The 17,891-nt window shown below is 48.7% G+C and overlaps 1 protein-coding gene across 7 annotated transcripts; it reads right to left on the bottom strand.

The window, feature by feature from the left end:
- Positions 1 to 15,160, bottom strand: LOC120388116 (zinc finger protein 436-like). Of its 7 annotated transcripts, none has more exons than XM_039509718.1 (3): positions 15,123 to 15,160; positions 7,148 to 7,261; positions 1 to 3,097 (listed from the first exon to the last, which is right to left on the bottom strand). In XM_039509718.1, exons 2-3 carry the CDS (start codon positions 7,224 to 7,226, stop codon positions 2,226 to 2,228), a joined length of 951 nt encoding a protein of 316 aa, XP_039365652.1. In that variant the 5' UTR covers positions 7,227 to 7,261; positions 15,123 to 15,160; the 3' UTR covers positions 1 to 2,225. The 7 variants fall into 7 exon arrangements, with proteins under 7 accessions (XP_039365652.1, XP_039365650.1, XP_039365654.1 ...); XM_039509716.1 differs by lacking the exon at positions 15,123 to 15,160 and adding an exon at positions 14,985 to 15,028; XM_039509720.1 differs by lacking the exon at positions 15,123 to 15,160 and adding an exon at positions 14,985 to 15,028 and having other exon boundaries at positions 1 to 3,094.
- Between the last annotated feature and the right edge of the window lie 2,731 nt (positions 15,161 to 17,891).

Here is a 17,891-nt window from a genome sequence, read left to right as displayed (position 1 = left end):
AAGCAACTCTTTCAATTCCATCCAGGCTTTTCTGATAACGGCAAGACCACCTAATTTTCATTTTCTAGCAGTGCGCTCAAAGTTGATGTTTTTGTAGAAGATACAGTATAATTTTAAGCCAGTCCTAAGCTGGTAGCTAAACATCATACAGGGAGTGCAGAAAACTGCTGGAGTTCTTGCCAGGAAGAGGGAGACAGTTTGAAGCCCATTTATGGTTCCCTGGTGGCAGTGAAGTGTTGAGTCCAGACTGAAGCTTTTCTTGCATTCAGAACGGTCTCCCAGCTGGTGACTGAGCATTTTCAAATGTGGATGGTTTAACACAGTGGTTCTTAACCAGATGTGTATCCCTGGGGGTATACAGAGATCTTCCAGGGGATACGTCAACTGATCTAGATCAGTGTTTCACAACGTGTGGGCTGCAACCCCCAGGGGAGTTGTGGGACGGGTTTAAGGAGGTTGCAAGTGCAGAGCTGGCATTAGGCGATGGCAAGCAGGGCAGTTGCCTGGGGCCATGTGAACCTAAGTTAGATGCTTCAGCACTGGGCAGCAGGGTTCAGGCTTCAGCCCCATGCAGCAGGTCTGAGCTTCAGGGGTACAGTAGTCTGGAAAGGTTGAGAACCACTGGTTTAAATCCTTAGAGTATGTCTTCACTGCAGACTTGGCTTGGGCCATTAGCAGCCGGGCATGAGTGACCACCCTATAAACCCACACCCACATTACAGTGTCCTTCCTGGTGCTTCACTCCCCCACATGTATTGCTAGGACTTCTAGAAGTATATCCCACCGTTTTTTGTGCTGCAGTAAGATCAGCCACTCTGATTTGTTCCTAACGAACTGTGGGAGAACTAGTCAGTCCTTCAGGGCACACAGTGGAATTATGGGAAGGCATTGGAAGACTATCAGCGCTCGAGTGATTTAGCCTGCATCTTCGTTGCAAATGGGTGGATTACCAGTCCAAGTGAAAGTAGTACCCACGCTCCAACCTGCAGCTGTAGCCAGGCCAGCTAGCTGAGAGGGTTGTGTGGGAGATGAGATTGGGGCAACACCCGGTAAGAGCTAACTCTGCAGCAAAGACAATACTTAAGGAGAAGTTGCAGATCAGCTGACTTCAGAGGAAAGTTTGATTTACTTGCTCCACAAAGACTGTTATAAATGGAATCAGAGCTTTCGCCTGAAGTTCATTCCAGCAGAGCTTTGGTCTGAAGTGAAGCAGGTACTTTTCCAGGCCTTTTCTATGATATTGCAGGTCCATACAATTCAATTAGGCTTTAAAGAAACAGTAAACAATTCCTATCAGAAACACATTAGGTCAAACAAGACAGAGAGATTCTCATAGAACTGAATACAGCTGCATCTCTCCTAAGCTTAATCATCAGGTTTCTTTATCAACCATATAAAGAGGTACAACGTACAAAAAGGAAAAGGTTTCCTCCCCACTACCAACAAAACAGGGAACAAACTCCAGGTATGTTAACTCTGGAAGGCTGTTCTGCTTTGGTCTGGTCTTAGAGCCCTCCACACCACAGTCACTGGCCATAGCCCACTAAGGCAGAGTAACAGTGCTCTTTCACCAAGGAAGAGAAACTCTTGCAGTGTGAAGGTCATACGGACTGACATTCATCACACCCACAGAACTTCAAGGCTGGGAGGTTCATGAGCAAAAGAGCCCCAGGAATGTATTTTGGCAGAGCTGGCAGACCCCACGAAAAGGGACCGTGCCCTCGCTTCTCTCCTCTCTCACACAGGGAGCACGACGGCAATATGGGACAAATGAGGAATTCTGGCTGGGGAGCACGACAGCTCTGCCGTGACTCACTGATGTCACTTCACCTCCCTTTCTTTATTTTTAAAATGTCCCTCTCTCTCAAATCTGTGGGAGGCCTACTTCATTAGTGTGTGTGTGAAGCACCGAGATCCTTAAATGCATTGAAGTGCACAGTATTATGAAATCAGGAGGGAGATGCAAGGGAAGTATTACATTCCCCCAGCGTGCACAAGCGGGAAAGTCGCTGAACTAAAACAAAAAGTGAACAAAGTGTGAGCTTTCCCCTGTTGAGGAGCTGTGCTCACTGGGGTTCCTACAGGAAAAGCATCTCAAAGTGCCTTGGCAGTCCCAGCTCTTTAGGATCCAACCACAAACAGGAAAAGAGGAATCCTATGGCAGGCTGGAGCGGTCCCGTGCCTGGGCTCAGAAGGACAAGCTGGAGCAGGTCCCGCAGCCCAACTCAGAAGAACAGGCTAGAGCAGGCCACCTTGTTGCAGCAGGGGCAGGTATAGATCTTGTCCCCTATGTGCGTTCTCTGGTGCTGGACGAGCGTGGAGCTCCGTGTGAAGCTCTTACCGCACTTAGAGCATTTGTAGGGCTTCTCGCCTGTGTGTGTTCTCTGGTGGCTGAGGAGGGTGGAGTTGAGGCTGAAGCATTTGCCACAGTCAGGGCACTGATAGGGCCGCTCCCCCGTGTGGCTCCGCTGATGTCTGGTCAGGGTGTAGCTGCGGCTGAAGCGCTCCCAGCACTGGGTACACTGGTAGGGCTTCTCCCCCGTGTGGGTTCTCTGGTGGGTCAGGAGATGCGAGTTCTGGTGGAAGCGCTTCCCGCATATGGTGCACTGGTAGGGCTTTTCGCCTGTGTGGATCCTCTGGTGCGTGATGAGGTGGGAGCTCTGGCTGAAGCTCTTCCCACACTCAGTGCATTTGTAGGGCTTCTCGCCCGTGTGGGTTCTCTGGTGCTCAACAAGGGTTGAGCTGCGGCTGAAGCTCTTCCCGCACTCATTACAAATGGTCGGCTTCTCTCGCCGGTGAGTTCTCTGGTGTCTAATGAGATGTGATTTCCGGCCAAAGACTTTCCCACACTCCAGACACGCATTTGGCACCTCCCCTTTGTGGATTCTCTGCTGCTTCCCCAAAGATCTCTCTTGGGGAGCAGACTTACCCCGTCTCTTCCCTGCAGGCTTTTGCGGCTGCTTTTCTGAGCTCTGCTTACTCTGGGAAACATTCGATTTGGATCTTCTTGATAATGTCCCCTGAGGCTCCACTTTCTCAGGCCCTTCCGGCTGAGGACTGTCATCCTCTTCGCTCTCACTTGCGATCTCATCATCTGCTAGGATAAAAAGAGAGAGTAGCTGCCTGAGCTCAGGAAAAATGAACCCAGGGAAAGGGGAAATGCAAATAAATAAAACAATGGTGATAAATGTAGAAATTGGGAGCCAGGATTCGGGGCCCTTCCCAAGGGAGATAAGCGGGAAAGAGCTGTTCTTCAGCTTCCTGTCTGAAAACCCAGAGAAAAAAAAAAGAGATGAAGGAAGAGGAGGGGCTCCTAACAGAAATCAGTCAGGTTGGTGGAATGCAGTGGTCTCCAAAGAAAGAGATCAGGTTTGGTCTGGAATTATTTACCTTTTATAAAACCATGTTGTATTTTAGGCCAATTACTGTTTACCTTTGTCCTTAACTAATTTTTCTTTCAAAATTTGTTCCAAAGACATACATTACAGAAGTCTAAGTATATTATGACAATAGAATGGCCTTTATAAACCAAATCTGTAATGGCATCAAAAAACGATAAAACTTATTTGACGAGACCTATTGTTAAGGCTGTGAAGGGTTCGGTCACGGAGACCCCCTTGGGACTGTCACCTGATGTGCTGAAACTACCTCTGAGCCCATTTTCTTTGCCAGCTTGGGACTCCAGAACCCTGTCTTGTTGAGCCTGACACGCTAGCCTGCTGCAATACAGACCCAGGGTCTGGTCCACGCCCCCAAACTTGCAGATATAACTGTAAGCAGCTCAGCAAGTACTCCTGTCTCAAGCACCCAGACCCCAATGGGATCCAAACCCCAAATAAATCCATTTTACTCTGTATAAAGCTTATACAGGGTAAACTCAAACTGTCCATCCTCTATAACAGATAGAGAGATATGCACAGCTGTTTGCTCCCCCAGGTATTAATCACTTACTTTGGGTTAATTAATAAACAAAAGTATAAAAAGTAGGATTTAAGTGGTTTCAAGTAATGACAGACAGAACAAAGTAAGTTACCAATAAAACAAAACATGCAAGTCTAAGCCTAATACATTAAGAAACTGACTACAGGTAAATCTCACCCTCAGAGATGTTCCAATAAGCTTCTTTCACAGACTAGACTCCTTCCTAGTCTGGGCCTAATCCTTTCCCCTGTACAGTCCTTGTTAGTTCCAGCTCAGGTGGTAACTAGGGGATTTCTCATGACTGGCAGCCCCTTTGTTCTGTTCCACCCTTTTATAGCTTTGGCACAAGGAGGGAATCTTTTGTCTCTCCGGGTCCCCACCCCTCCTTCTAAATGGAAAAGCACCAGGTTTAAGATGGATTCCAGTACCAGGTGACATGGTCACATGTCGTGTGAGACCTCCAAGCCTGCATTCTTGCCGGCCTGACTCACAGAAACACAGGAAGGCTTGCAAGTAAACAGAGCCATTTACAACCAATTGTCCTGGTTAATGGGTGTCATCAAGATTCTAAACCACCATTAATGGCCCACACTTTGCATAATTATAATAGGACTTCAGAGTTATATTTCATATTTCTAGTTTTAGATACAAGAATGATACATACAAATAGGATGATCACACTCAGTAGATTATAAGCTTTGTAACGATACCTTACAAGAGACCTTTTGCACAAAGCATATTCCAGTTACATCATATTCACACTTATAAACATATTTTTATAAAGCATATGGAGTTCAATGTCACACCCGCCTCCTGAACTTACTGCCGGAGTCTTGGACAATGTCCATGGCGGAGGCAGTACATGTAAAATCCCGGTTTGTCTCTGGTTACACACCCTTCCAGTGCCTTTAAACCCTATGATGTCATTCATAGGTGTTCATGCAAAGTTCTGGGTTCCTGGGTGCCTAAAAACATGCCGGGACGCAGTATTGCTAACAGAATGCAGACAGCATTCTGGAGTGCAACGTCAGAAAGGTTACATTTTAGTCACAGGTATTTTTAGTGAAAGTCATGGATAGGTCACAGGCAGTAAACAAAAATTCACGGCCCGTGACCTGTCTGTGACTTTTATTATATACCCCTAATTAAAACTTGGGCTGGGGGACTGCATGTGCCCAGGGGGACGGGAGCGCTGCGGGTGCCAGTGGCCCAGGACCCGTGCTGGTGCTATGGGGTCTGGGGGTTGGCAAGCTCCCTATCCAGTATGTCCCTGTAGCTTGAGGCTCTGTTCGCTGCTCCTACCACAAGCGTCGGCTCCGCAGCTCCCACTGGCCAGAAACCACAGCCAATGGGAGCTGCGGGAATGGTGCCTGCCGGCCCAGGCAGTGCGTGGAGCCCCCCTGGCCACTCCGCCTAGGAACTGCAGGAACACGGCGGTGGGAGCCAGGGAGCGCCCCCCTCCCCCAGATAAGCGCTGCCATGCATCCCAACCGCCCGCCCCAGCCCTGAGCCCCCTCCCATACACCCAAACGGCTGCTGCTACCCCAGCCCCTGAGCCAGAACCGGCCATTGCAGAAGTCACAGAATCTGTGACTTCCGTTACCAGCACACAGCCTTACCTATTATCCATAAAACCACGTTATGCTACAATCCTTTAATTATTTACTGAGTCTCAGATCAGCCTTTCCATGATTTTGTTTGGGACGACGTCACACCAACTCGCCTATACCGTTCATAGGCTGCAAGACCAGAAGAGACCATTGTGATCATCCAGTGGCGTCCTGCATAACACAGGCCATAGAACCAGGCCAAATGACCATGTCATTTAGAAAAATATCTAATCTTGATTTAAAAATTGTTATTGATGGAGAATCCATCACAACCCTCAGTAAATATTTCCAATGATTAATTACCCTCATTGTTAAAAATGTATGCCAATTTCCAGTCTGAACTTGTCTAACTTCAACTTCCAACCATTGGATTGTGTTATTCCTTTCTCTGTTAGATTGAAGAGCTCATTATTAAATATTTGTTCTCCATGCAGGCACTTATAGACAGTAATCAAGTCACCCCTTAACTTACTCTTTGTTAAGCTAAATAGATTGAGCTCCTTGCGTCTGTCACTATAAGGCAGGTTTTCTAACCCTTTAATCGTTCTCATGGCTCTTCTCTGGACCTTCGCCAATTTATCAACATTCTTCCTGAATTGTGGACACCACAACTACATGCAGTATTCTGGCAGTGGTCACACCTGTGCCAAATACAGGAGGTAAAATAGCTTCCCTACTGCTGCTCAAGATTTCCTAGTTGCATTCTAGGATCACGACAGCCCTTTTAGTCACAGCATTGCAGTGGGAGCTCATGTTCACCTGATTATCTACCACCACCACCACACCTGTTCAGTCATTGCTTCCTGGGATAGAGTCCCCTATCCTGTGGCCTACATTCTTCGTTCCTAGGTGTATACATTTGCATTTAGCTATATTAAAATCCATTTATTTTACCAAGTGATCCTATTTATTCTTTTAAAATATTGTTACATGAGCCTTTTTCCAGTCCTCTGGAACTTTCCTGGTGTTCTAAGATTTGTTAAAAGTCAACATTAATGGTTCAGGGAGCTCGTCACTTAATTGTTTTAATTACAAATTGTGAAAATTGTTGGTCCTGCTGGAGTAAACATGTCTAATAGATGCTGTTTAACATCCTCCCTAGTTACTGATAGAATATAAAGTATTTCATTATCACTCTCAGATGTGAATACATCATTCTACTACTTTCTAAATACAGAACAGAAACCTTTATTGATACTTCTGCCTTTTCTGTATAATGATTTACAGTATGGCTCTCTTTATCTATTACTGGATCTATATCATAGATAGAATTTTGTTCCCGACAGATAGATATAAATAAATCTCATTGTTCTGTTCTCCTGGCTATAGATTTTTCATTGATCCCTTTAGTTTCCTTTATCATCTGCATTTCCTTGGACTCATTGCCAACAATTTACTGATTTTTTCTTTTGTTATATCTGTTTTTTACTGCTGCTTTCATTTCCCTTCTTTATCTGGATTTATTTATTTCATTTTTTAACCTCTTCTAGCCTTAAAAAAATCTATGAACAAGATTAAGTGAGACAGAACTACGGAGTTTGCAATAGCTAAGCTGGAATTCCAGCTTTATACTTGGCAGGGAGATGTTTTCTCGGCTGGTTTAACTTCTTCCTCACCTGTGTGGGTGTCTTTTGAGAGTTTCCTTTCCTTGAAGTCCTGGAAACTTGGGACCCATAGATCTTCCCATTTTGCCATTTGGATGAGCACAGCAGAGTCAGCAATTCCACTCACTGCAAAGCAAAGAGGCCCATTCAGTATTCCCCAAATAGACTTTACCTGCAGTGGTCCATGAGGTAGGCTCATCCCTCCCATGGGTGGAGGTTGATATGTATTTGCATATATGGGAAAATGGATACAGAAACTAGGAATTGCTAAACTTGATCAGACTCGAGGTCCATCTATTCCAGATCCCTGTCTACGACAGTAGCCAATAAAAGATGTTTCAGAGGATGGTGTAAGAACCCCACAGTAGCAGATATGGGACATTCTGCCCCCACCCTTCCAATAGGTTTCAGAGTCATAGAAATGTAGGACTGGAAGGGATCTCAAGGGCTCATTTAGTTCAGCTCAGCCCCTTCATGCAGGGCCAGGTATACCTAGACCATCCCTGACAAGCGTTTGTCAAGCCTGTTCTTAAAAACCAACCTTGGAAGCCTGTTCCAATACTTAACCACCCTTATAATTAGAAAGTTTTTCCTAATATACGACATAAAACTTCCTTGCTGCAGATTAAGCCAATTACTTCTTGTCCTACCTTCAGTGGACATAAAGAACAATGGATCACCACCCTCTTTATAACAGCCCTTAATATATTTGAGGACTTCTCATATTTCCACTGTCTTCTTTTCCCAAGACTAAACATGCCCAGATTTCTCCCCCCTTCCCCTAACATTTCCTCATAGGTCAGGCTGTCTAAACCTTTTATCGTTTTTGTTGCTTTCCTCTGGACTCTCTCCAATTCAAGTGTGGTGCCCAAAACTAGCCATGATAGTTCAGCTGAGCAGAGCAGAACAACTACCTCCAGTGTCTTACGTACAACACTCCTGTTTATACACCCCAGAATGATATTAGTGTTTTTTGCAACCGCATCGCATTGTTAGCTCAAGTTCAGTTTATGATCTGCTACGATATCCAGATCCTTTTCTGCAGTACTACCACCTAGCCAGTTATTCCCCTTTTTGTATCTGTGCATTTGATTTTTCCTTTCTAGATGTAGTACTTTGCACTTGTCTTTACTGAATTTCATCTTACTGATTTCAGACTCCAATTTGTCCAGGTCATTTTGAATTCTAATCCTGTCCTCAAGAGTGCCTGCAACCCCTACCAGATTGGTGCTGCCTGTAAATTTTACTATCCACTCCATTATTCAAATCATGAATGAAAATGTAGACTAGTACCAGACCCAGGACAATGTCATCCCAGTCTGACAATGAACTGCTGATAACTAGTCTGAGTTTTGTCTTTCAACCAGTTGTACACACACCTTACAGTAAATTAATCTAGACCACTTTCCCCTAGTTTGCTTATGGGAATGTCATGTGGGACGGTGTCAAAAGTCAAGCGATCAGGTCTATTGCTTCCCCCATCCACTCTTTGCTCTTAAGCAAAGTAAGCAGTCATGGGAAAGAGAGAAGGTCCTTTCATGGATCAGTAAACGGTTAAAGGTAGGAATAAATGGACAGTTTACACAGCGTAGAGAGGTAAACAGCCAGGTCCTCCAAGGACTGGGACAAGTGCTGTTCAACAGATTTAGAAATGATCTGGAAACGGAGGTGAACACTGCACTGCAGACAATACAAAATAACTCAAGATAGTTAAGTCCAAAGCTCACTGCAGAGTTACAAAGAGATCTTACAAAACCGGGTGACTGGGCAACAAAATGGCAGATGAAATTCAATGTTGATGTGTGTAAAGTGCTCACTGGAAAACATAATCCCAACTACATATACAAAATGTGGTGGTCTAAACTATTTGTTAGCGCTCAAGAAAAAGATCTTGGAGTCATCATGGAGTTCTTGAAAACATTCACTCCATGTGTCGCTGCAGTCAAAAAAGCTAGCAGAACGTTAGGAGCCACTAGAAAAGGGGTAGGTAAGAAGACAGAATATAGCCTAATGCCACTATATAAATCCATGATACGCCCACACGTTGAATACTGCGTGCAGTTCTGGTCGTCTCATCTCAAAAAAAAAGATATATTAGAATTGGAAAAAGTACAGAGAAAGGCAACAAAAATGATTAGGGGTATAGAACAGCTTCCATCTGAGGAGAGATTTAAAAGATTGTTCATCTTAGAAAAGAGATGACTAAGGGGGAATGTGATAAAGGTCTATAAAATCATGACTGGTGTGGAGAACGCGAATAAGGAAGTGTTATTTATCCCTTCACACACAAAAAGAACCAGAGGTCACCCAATGAAATTAACAGGCAGCAGATTTAAAAAGAAAACGTAAGGAACTATTTCTTCACACAATGTTCAGTCAGTGGAACTCATTGAAAGTTGATATTGTACAGGCCAAAAGTATAACCGACTTCAAAAAAGAATGAGAAGTTCATGGAAGATCAGTACATCAATGGCTATTAGCCAAGATATAAAGGACGCAACCCCATGCCCTGTTCTGTTCATTCCCTCTGAAGCATTTGGCACTAGAACCTGTCGGAAGACAGGATACTGGGGTAGATAGAGCATTGATTTGACATAACCCCATTAAAGAAGGAAATTAGTTTGTTTTGGGTTTGTCAATAACAAATCATGCCATGATGGCTATTACTTGTTACCTTATTTTCCTCTAGATGTTTACAAATCGTTTAATAATTTATTCCTGTATCTTGTTGCCAAAGAGCCACCGTAATCATCCATAAGCTTGATCCTAAGGGTGCATGATCCATCCCATCATCCATAGGCTTAAGGTACATTTCATCAGTCCCTGCCAACTTGAATACATCAAACTTATCTAAATATTCTTTAACATGTTCTTTCCCTGTTCTGACTTGTGTACCTTCCCCCTTGTTGTTAAAATTGTGTTACGCATCATTGGGCAACTTTCGACAATATCTTTGGGAGACCATATTGTATTAAGTGTTGTGGCAGGTTGCCACAGCCAATGAGGCCTACAAAATAATGGGTTTAAAACAATTCTATGAACTCTATCCTGACCTAAAACCAGGGTTAATAGACAAAGATCATAGAGATAAAACTGTAGTTGGGAAATTGGCAGGCCATTATGTGGAGAGTCAGCCTGGGTTTGATAGAAAACCTAACAATGCAGGAATGGGATCAGATCACAGGGATTGAACGCAAGCAAAGGCCCACACCTGGCAGCAGGGAAGCCCTGGGATGGGTGGGACAAAGCAATGTCTCATTTGTGATCAGCCATGTCAGTTTGCCTGGGATTGCCTGCTCCGCCCAGTGCAATGCTCAAAAAGCCACCTGCAACCCCAACCTCAGAGTTAACTGGGTGACAATCTCGAGAGGGAGGGAGTCACACAGTACACTGATGGCATACAATGCTCATGCTGAGCCAGTCACACCCCAAACTACTGCCCATATGTCATGCTGCACCCTCTTAGGTGCAGACCCACTGGACCCTCAGTGGGAATGGAAGGTGGCAGTCAATGGGGAGACATTCACTGAATGGAGAGATACCAGGACCAGGAGAGATACCAAGAGCTCCATGTCCTGAAACCCCATCAAATGCTCTCAGGGTGTGAAGTGTGGGTAAAAACTCCTGGTATAAAAGAGCCTTCACTCAACCTATACCACAGGTTTCTATGCAGACCCAGGAAGGGTCGGGGCACAAGGGGTAGGTGTATTGTCATCTATTCCATATTCTTTGCTTTGGGGGATAATATGGCTCTAAAAACGGAAGGGGTGAATCAGACCCCCTCTGCTAACTCCAGGCCTTCAAGGGACTGTGTTAGCCAGAATGCTAACAGAGTAGCTGAAAAGGTGTTGTTGGGGGTGGGAGTGGGGAAGCGTCATATTCCTCCCTGCCAGTATCCAAGAGGAATTATTTTCTCAGTATATGCAAACAAATACCTGAGGAGAGGGTGGGTGAGACAGCCGCCTATTCCAGGGGAGTGAGGAGACCTACTGAATTAAAGGGAAACACTCTGGGTCCTGAAGCCCAGGCCAGGGAAATAACTTCTCTGCCTACTCCTACCAGGGAACCAGAGGAAGTACAGAGCATGGGGATGGCAGTGACTCCAGCCAAAGCAGGGACACTGAAGCAGCTGCAGTGCACTGCTCAATCTAGGACACCCACCCAAGGGTGGGAAATGCCCAAGTGCAAGACAGCTGCTTGGGAGATGACAACAGTAACCACAGCCAGGAAAAAAGGGGAAATTCTCCCCAGAGTTTATGACTGCCTGATGGTCTGTGAAAATGTAAAGGACCCTGAGCCTGGTGGAGGAAAATCTGTTGCACTCCTTGACTCAATATACAGAGATGAAAAGGCCACCCCATTGGGATGGGGGGATCAATACTCCTCTCATTCCCCCACAGAAGCTGAGGTAAAGCCACAGGAGTCCCTGGGGCCTCAACCTCTGAGGAGGTGGCCTAGAGAAAGGACTTTGGCTATGGGAGATGTTTCAAGAATCTCTGTTGTCCATCCCCTCTGCTGTTAAAGCAATGCCTGGTTGAGAGCCGCTTCACAGGGAGGCAGCCTTGCTTTATTTCTCTTTTGTCAGAAGAACGTGGGGTCTCAACCCACTGCCAGAGGAGCGGATACCTTGAGGGACAAAGGGACACCACACATGCGCCCTAAAAACCAGATGGAAGGTGGGAGTGGGAGGACCAGGTCTCAAGTTCACACCCAAAGGTTTTGGGGGAACAAGGGCAAGAGGGGGCAAGCAGGAGCTTCAACCGGTAGGTTCTAAGAAGAGAAATTATACAGCATGATTGTTAAACAACTGTACAGATTTTTGAGGGATGTATGCTGACTTGCTAGCAAAATATTTACTACATGCATAGGTGAATATTAACTTACGAAAGGTAATGGCTTAAACTCCATTCAGGGAATAAACCTGTGGATTCCTCTAGGATGCCAGTCAAGCACCACAGTTACGCTCACTTATTTAGGGAGGAGATGAGACAGACAAGGTAACTTCCTACAATATCTATGGAAGACCATATCATATTAAGTATATAAATGGTTTATGTATCATTGTGGGCCAGGGATTGTATACACTCCATGGTGGGGAGATGGATACCACAGCTCCTCCAGGAAGTGAAAACAGTAATAAATGATTAAGGCAAATCACTAATGTTATAACATCTCCAGAGAGGTACCACCTCCTAGGGAAGCTCATATATTCTGATTCAAACCGGATTATTCAGAGACCAACAGACAAAAAAGGGACTTCTGGATAAGTAGCCCAATAAATAGGAACCCTTTCCCCCCCCTTTTATCTAAAGAATAAGTGTTCTTGCTTAGAAAGAGCTATGTAATTGCTCTACAAGGATTGTGGAAATTAAGACAGTCAGATGGCTTGCTGGGGACATCACAGTGAAATCTAGGGAGTTCTGCAGCCTCAAAACCCTTGGACAAGAGAGAATAAAAGACGCGCATGTCTGTCCAAGAGAGGTGATGTCTCAGAGCCAGAAACTTTTAAGTGGGTGCCTTGAGGGACCACAGAGAGGGAATACAGGTGCAGTTACCCTGAAACAGACAATCTGGTCACAAGTAATCATTTTAGTGAAGAATGAAGCCAAACAGAAGCGAAACATCTCAGCCTTCTTGATGTCACCTGTTATTAGCTCTCATTCCCGCTCCGTAGTGGACCTACACCTTCCTTCACCCGTCTCTTGCTCTTAACAGGGTAATAAGAGGCGTTTCTAAACTACATTATGTCCCTTGCTAGGCATCACTCATTTCGTGCCTTGGCCTTTCTGATTTCTGCCCTGTCGGCTTGTGCTATTCCATGGCACATCCCCAGAGCGATCTGTCCCTAGTTCCACTTTTTGTAGGGCTCCTTTTTGACTTTCAGGTCATTAACGTGGGGCCTCATGGAGCCATACTGCCCTCCCCGTCCTGCTCCTTCCTTCTGATCCAGCCCCAATCTGCTCCCCCTCCTCTACCAACCCATTGCTCGTTCGCCTAAGTGTGGGGGGGGGGGGGGCAGCTGGGACCCCGGCACAGCGATGGGGGGGCGCCCCTGCAGACCGGGGACGGGGAGGAGAAAGGGGGGGGCGACCCGGCCGAGCGGGGGGAGGCAGATGGGGGCGCCCCAGCCGAGCGGGGGGAGGAAGCCCCGGCCGAGCGAGGGGGCAGGACGGGGGGCGGCCGAGCGGAAGGGAAGGGAGATGGGGGGCGCCCCGGCCAGGGCCCCGGCGGAGCGAGGGGGCAGGAAGGGGGGCGGCCGAGCGGGAGGGAAGGGAGATGGGGGGCGCCCCGGCCAGGGCCCCGGCGGAGCGAGGGGCGCCCCGGCCGAGCGAGGGGCAGGAAGGGGGCGGCCGAGCGGGAGGGAAGGAGATGGGGCGCCCCGGCCAGGCCCCGGCGGAGCGAGGGGGGCGCCCCGGCAGAGCGAGGGGGGGGCGGCTGAGCGAAGGGGGAGGAAGGGGGGCGGCCGAGCGGGAGGGAAGGGAGATGGGGGGCGCCCCGGCCAGGGCCCCGGCGGAGCGAGGGGGCCGAGCGAAGGGGGACCCTTCTCCCCGTTCCCCCCCGGGGGGGGGCTGCAGGCGCCCTTGGAGGAGGGAGCCCCCCCCCGTACCGCATCCCCGGGCTCGCCCCGCCCCCACTCACCGCTCCAGCCGCGGGGGCTGCGCGCAGGGCCAGGGCCGGGGGGGCCTCCGAGGTCCCGGAAGCGGCCTCGGACCGCGACTTCCGGTGGCGGCCGGAAGTTCCCGCCGCGCTGCCCCCTCCCCGCCCCAGGCTGCGGGACCGGCTTTAACCCGTCACGCGCCAGAGGCCCGCGAGGCCGCTTGAGCGTCCCCGGAGCCCGGGGCTGGGATGGCCCTAGACATCCCCAGGGGGTCGCTGTGAGCAGTGGTGTCCCCAGGATTTGAAATGGGGGGGGGGGTGTCAGGACCAATGAGATCTATAAAAGAGATAGGAATAAAGTAAGTGTTTTGTTAGGATTATGCAAATTTAACATAAGAATAATGCAAGTTACACCAAAACACAGAGCAGGTCTAGATTGCTAAAAAAATAGATTTTTTTAAAAAGTATTTAATTTAAATTGACTTTTTAAAAGTAAGCCATCATGGGGTTAGAGGAAAGTCCTCTCATGGATCAGTAACTGGTTAAAAGATGGGAAACAAAGGGTAGGAATAAATTATCGGTTTTCAGAATGGAGAGAGATAAATAGTGGTATCCCTGAGGGGTCGGTACTGGGACTAGTGCTGTTCAACATATTCATAAATGATCTGGAAAAATGGGTAAACAGTGAGGTGGCAAAATTTGCAGATGAGACAAAACTATTCAAGATAGGTAAGTCCCAGGCAGACTGCGAAGAATTACAAAGATCTCACAAAACTGGGTGACTGGACAGCAAAAATGGCAGATGAAATTTAATGTTGATAAATGCAAAATAATGTACATTGGAAAACAATCTCAACTATACATACAAAATGTTGGCATCTGAATTAGCTGCTGCCTCAGTGGCTCACTGTGACCCTCCACGTAGCCCTTCTCTCTCTAGGGCCAGGGTTACAGTCTACTGAGCCCTTTTCATCCTAGGCTGCAAGGAGGTTGGGGAGAGAACTCCCACAGTCTCTGTTCAGCCTCCTGTCCTGACAGGGACCTGACTTCCCCTTCCAGGAGATGTTCCTGTAGTGGTGGGTTGGGGGGAACCCAGGCCCGCCCTCTACTCCGGGTTCCGGCCCAGGGACCCTAATGGCAGCAGCTGTTGGCAGCCAACCTTTCACTGCCAGAGTTGCTACATTTCCCTGGGCCACTTCCCCACAGCTCTCCTGCTTCTCCCTTCTTCACCCTTACCTTAGGGCTCCCTTACCAATGGTTTGAGGGTGTCTTCATTAACCAGCCCTTCAGCCACACTTCCTCTCCCCTGCCTGACTGGAGTGAGCCCTTTGTATAGTATCAGCAGGGCCTTAATGAGAGTCAGGTGGTCACATTAGCTTAATGGCCTCACCTGACTCGTTACAGGTTAATTAGAGACAGGTGTTCTCATTAGCCTGGAGCAGCCCTTGCTCTGGTCAGTCAGGGAACATCAAACTGTTAATCCAGTGGCCAGTATATCTGCCTTCTGCCATTCTGCTGTATCTTCTACCAAGACCTCCTCCGGACCTGGAAGCTCTTTTCAACGACCAGGTCCGTGGCGGCCACCTTGGGGGTCGATCTCCTCGCGGAGCCCCTGCTACACAACCCCCAGCTCCGTGTGCAGGTGGCGGAGTCTCGCGTGCGCCAGAGGCTGGTCTTGGCAGGAGTCACCAGGGTCGGAGACCTCCTGACTACGACCGGGAGACTGGCTGGATCCCCTGACGCCGCCAGCGCATGGGGCTCTCCAGCCTCGTACCCGGCGCGTACTTCAGGAGGTGAAGGCCGCTTTACTGCCCGCTGCTCGGGTTTACCTCGACCAGGTCCTGCGGGAGGGCATGCCCCGCCCACCTTCCACCCCGGGCCCTGTGGATCTTTTTATCGGGCCCCTGCCCCGTGGCCCCAATCACCCCCCTCGCCCTTTCACTGCAAGCCGGCTGCCCGATCTGCAGCCGGTTTTGTTCCAGACCGCGCCAAGAAAACATCTGTACACGCTCGTGCTCCACACGCTTTACCACCTCACCCTCGCGTCCCGCCCCGATACGAAATGGCGGGGCCTCCTGCCACCTCTCGAGGGTGAGGAGCCCCGGTGGGCCAGCCTGTATTCTGCCCTAGTCCCGAGGCCCGCCGGGGATGTCAGTTGGAGGCTCCTTCACGGGGCCGTGAGCACGGGCGTGTACTTGGCGCGGTTTACCCCTGTCCCCACCACCTGCCCCTTTTGCGGCGTGAAGGAGACCCTGGCACATGTTTATTTAGAGTGTGCCAGGTTGCAGCCCCTGTTCCGGCTCCTCTTGGATCTCCTATTGCGTTTTGGTTGCACTTTTCCCCTCACCTGTTTATCTATGCACTCCCATCCGTAGCCCCACGGTCGCTGGGATCTCCTTGTCAACCTCCTCTTGGCCCTGGCCAAACTGGCCGTCTATAAAACCAGGGAGAGGAGGTTGGCCGACGGGATTTCCTGCGACTGTGGGGCCTATTTCCGCTCCTCCGTCCGTTCACGCATCCGGGCGGAGTTCCTCTGGGCGGCGTCCACTGGCTCCCTTGACGCCTTCGAGGAGCAGTGGGCGTTGTCCGGGGTTCTCTGCTCGGTGTCCCCATTTGGTTCCCTTCGTTTAGCCCTATGACCTCACTCCCGCTCCTGTTTTTTTTCATTGGTTGTCCCACGTAATTACTTAGTGTCCCGGACCTGTGGATCCTCCCCTTAGGCTGGGGGGAGGTCCTTTAGCAGTGGGCGGGCTTCGCCCGCCCACTTCCTGGATGCTAATAGGGCCATTCTGCTGTACCCAACTGGCCTGGGTCTATCACAGTACGTAAGCCATGGCCTCTCCAGTTTGTCACCATTGGCGATTTCACACCAGGAATGTGTTAGATGGAAACTTCTATTTTCATTGTCTTTGGGAACATGAAGTTTTTCACTTCCTGTGGCCCATGCCGTACAAGGAAGTCCCTCAGGCTACTGCTCAAGTGGGTCCACAGTCCTGGATCATCTAGATTTAAGGAACTGAACTCAGCAGCAGCTGTTTCTTGCGCCTCCACCACACTCTTCTCTGATCTAGAGGAATGTGCATGGTTACATCCATTTGACATGGAGATATGGATGCTGCAGTAGCTGCCAGGTCTCCTGCACTCTGACTATCTGGAAGATCAGGCATCTCCTCACCACTCACATCCTCACTGGGGCCGGAAGGCTCCCCGTGAACATTTGTGTCTGTGTATCTCAGGAGAGCTCCTTCCTGCTTAGACAGAAAAGCTTCCTTTGCTTTCTTTCTTTTTCTGAATGCTGCCCCAGAGGGGCGTTTTCTTCTTTCACTCATGACTGCTGTTCTGTGCCAGCTAGAGTGGCAGGGGACAAATAAGCAAGCTGGTAGCAGGGTCTGAATGAGGGAAGATATCAGCGTCTTAAGGGCCTACTCGGCTCCTACTACTTCAGTTGACTGCCTGTTCTCCTCAAGGGGGTTCAGGGAAGCAGCAGGAAATAGGAAGCTCCTATTTCCTGCTGGTGTTAATCAGTCCAGACTGCTGGGGGTGCTCAAGAGGTACATAAGAGGCTCCTCCTCCTCTCTCTCCCTGTAGCTCCTGTTGCTTTCTGTTATTCCCTCTCCCCTTTTCTCCTGCCTGCCTGTTATGTCTCTTGTGCCCCCTTCCTCCAGCACAGCACTCCACCAGCTCTGTGTGTCTACAGCAAAGAGAAAACATATGCACCAGCACCAGACAATTTTCTACGCTCTGGGTCCTAGTGGTGCCCTGCCACAGTTTGGCACCGGAGGCAGCCGCCTCAGTTCGCCTCATGGTCTCGGATGGTTGGGGTGGGGGCAATGCAAACCCTCAGCCCCCTGAATGGCAGGAAATCAGGACTCAGGGAGTTAAGGGGTGTCTCTGTCCTGCTGGAGAGAGCAGACCTGGAGAGCAGAAAGAGCACTAGTGGCATTGTAGGAAAGCCAGTGACTTCTACCTGTGAAGCTGGCTGTAGCTTCTGGCAGACACTAGAGTCCCGGATCCTTACACCTCCTTTGGGGATCCTTTCTCTAGGAATAAAATAAGGACACCACACAGAGAATGACATTTGAATCCCAGGTCTGGGATCCAGGGAAAAGGGATGATCTCAGCCAGGCTACGTACCAGGAACCTGATTTTGGTCCCAAGA

This window comes from Mauremys reevesii, linkage group 22, assembly GCF_016161935.1.
Source record: "Mauremys reevesii isolate NIE-2019 linkage group 22, ASM1616193v1, whole genome shotgun sequence".
NCBI classification, from domain to species: domain Eukaryota; kingdom Metazoa; phylum Chordata; order Testudines; family Geoemydidae; genus Mauremys; species Mauremys reevesii.
Note: the sequence above shows the minus strand (reverse complement) of the source record. Positions and strands in the feature narration are given on the sequence as shown.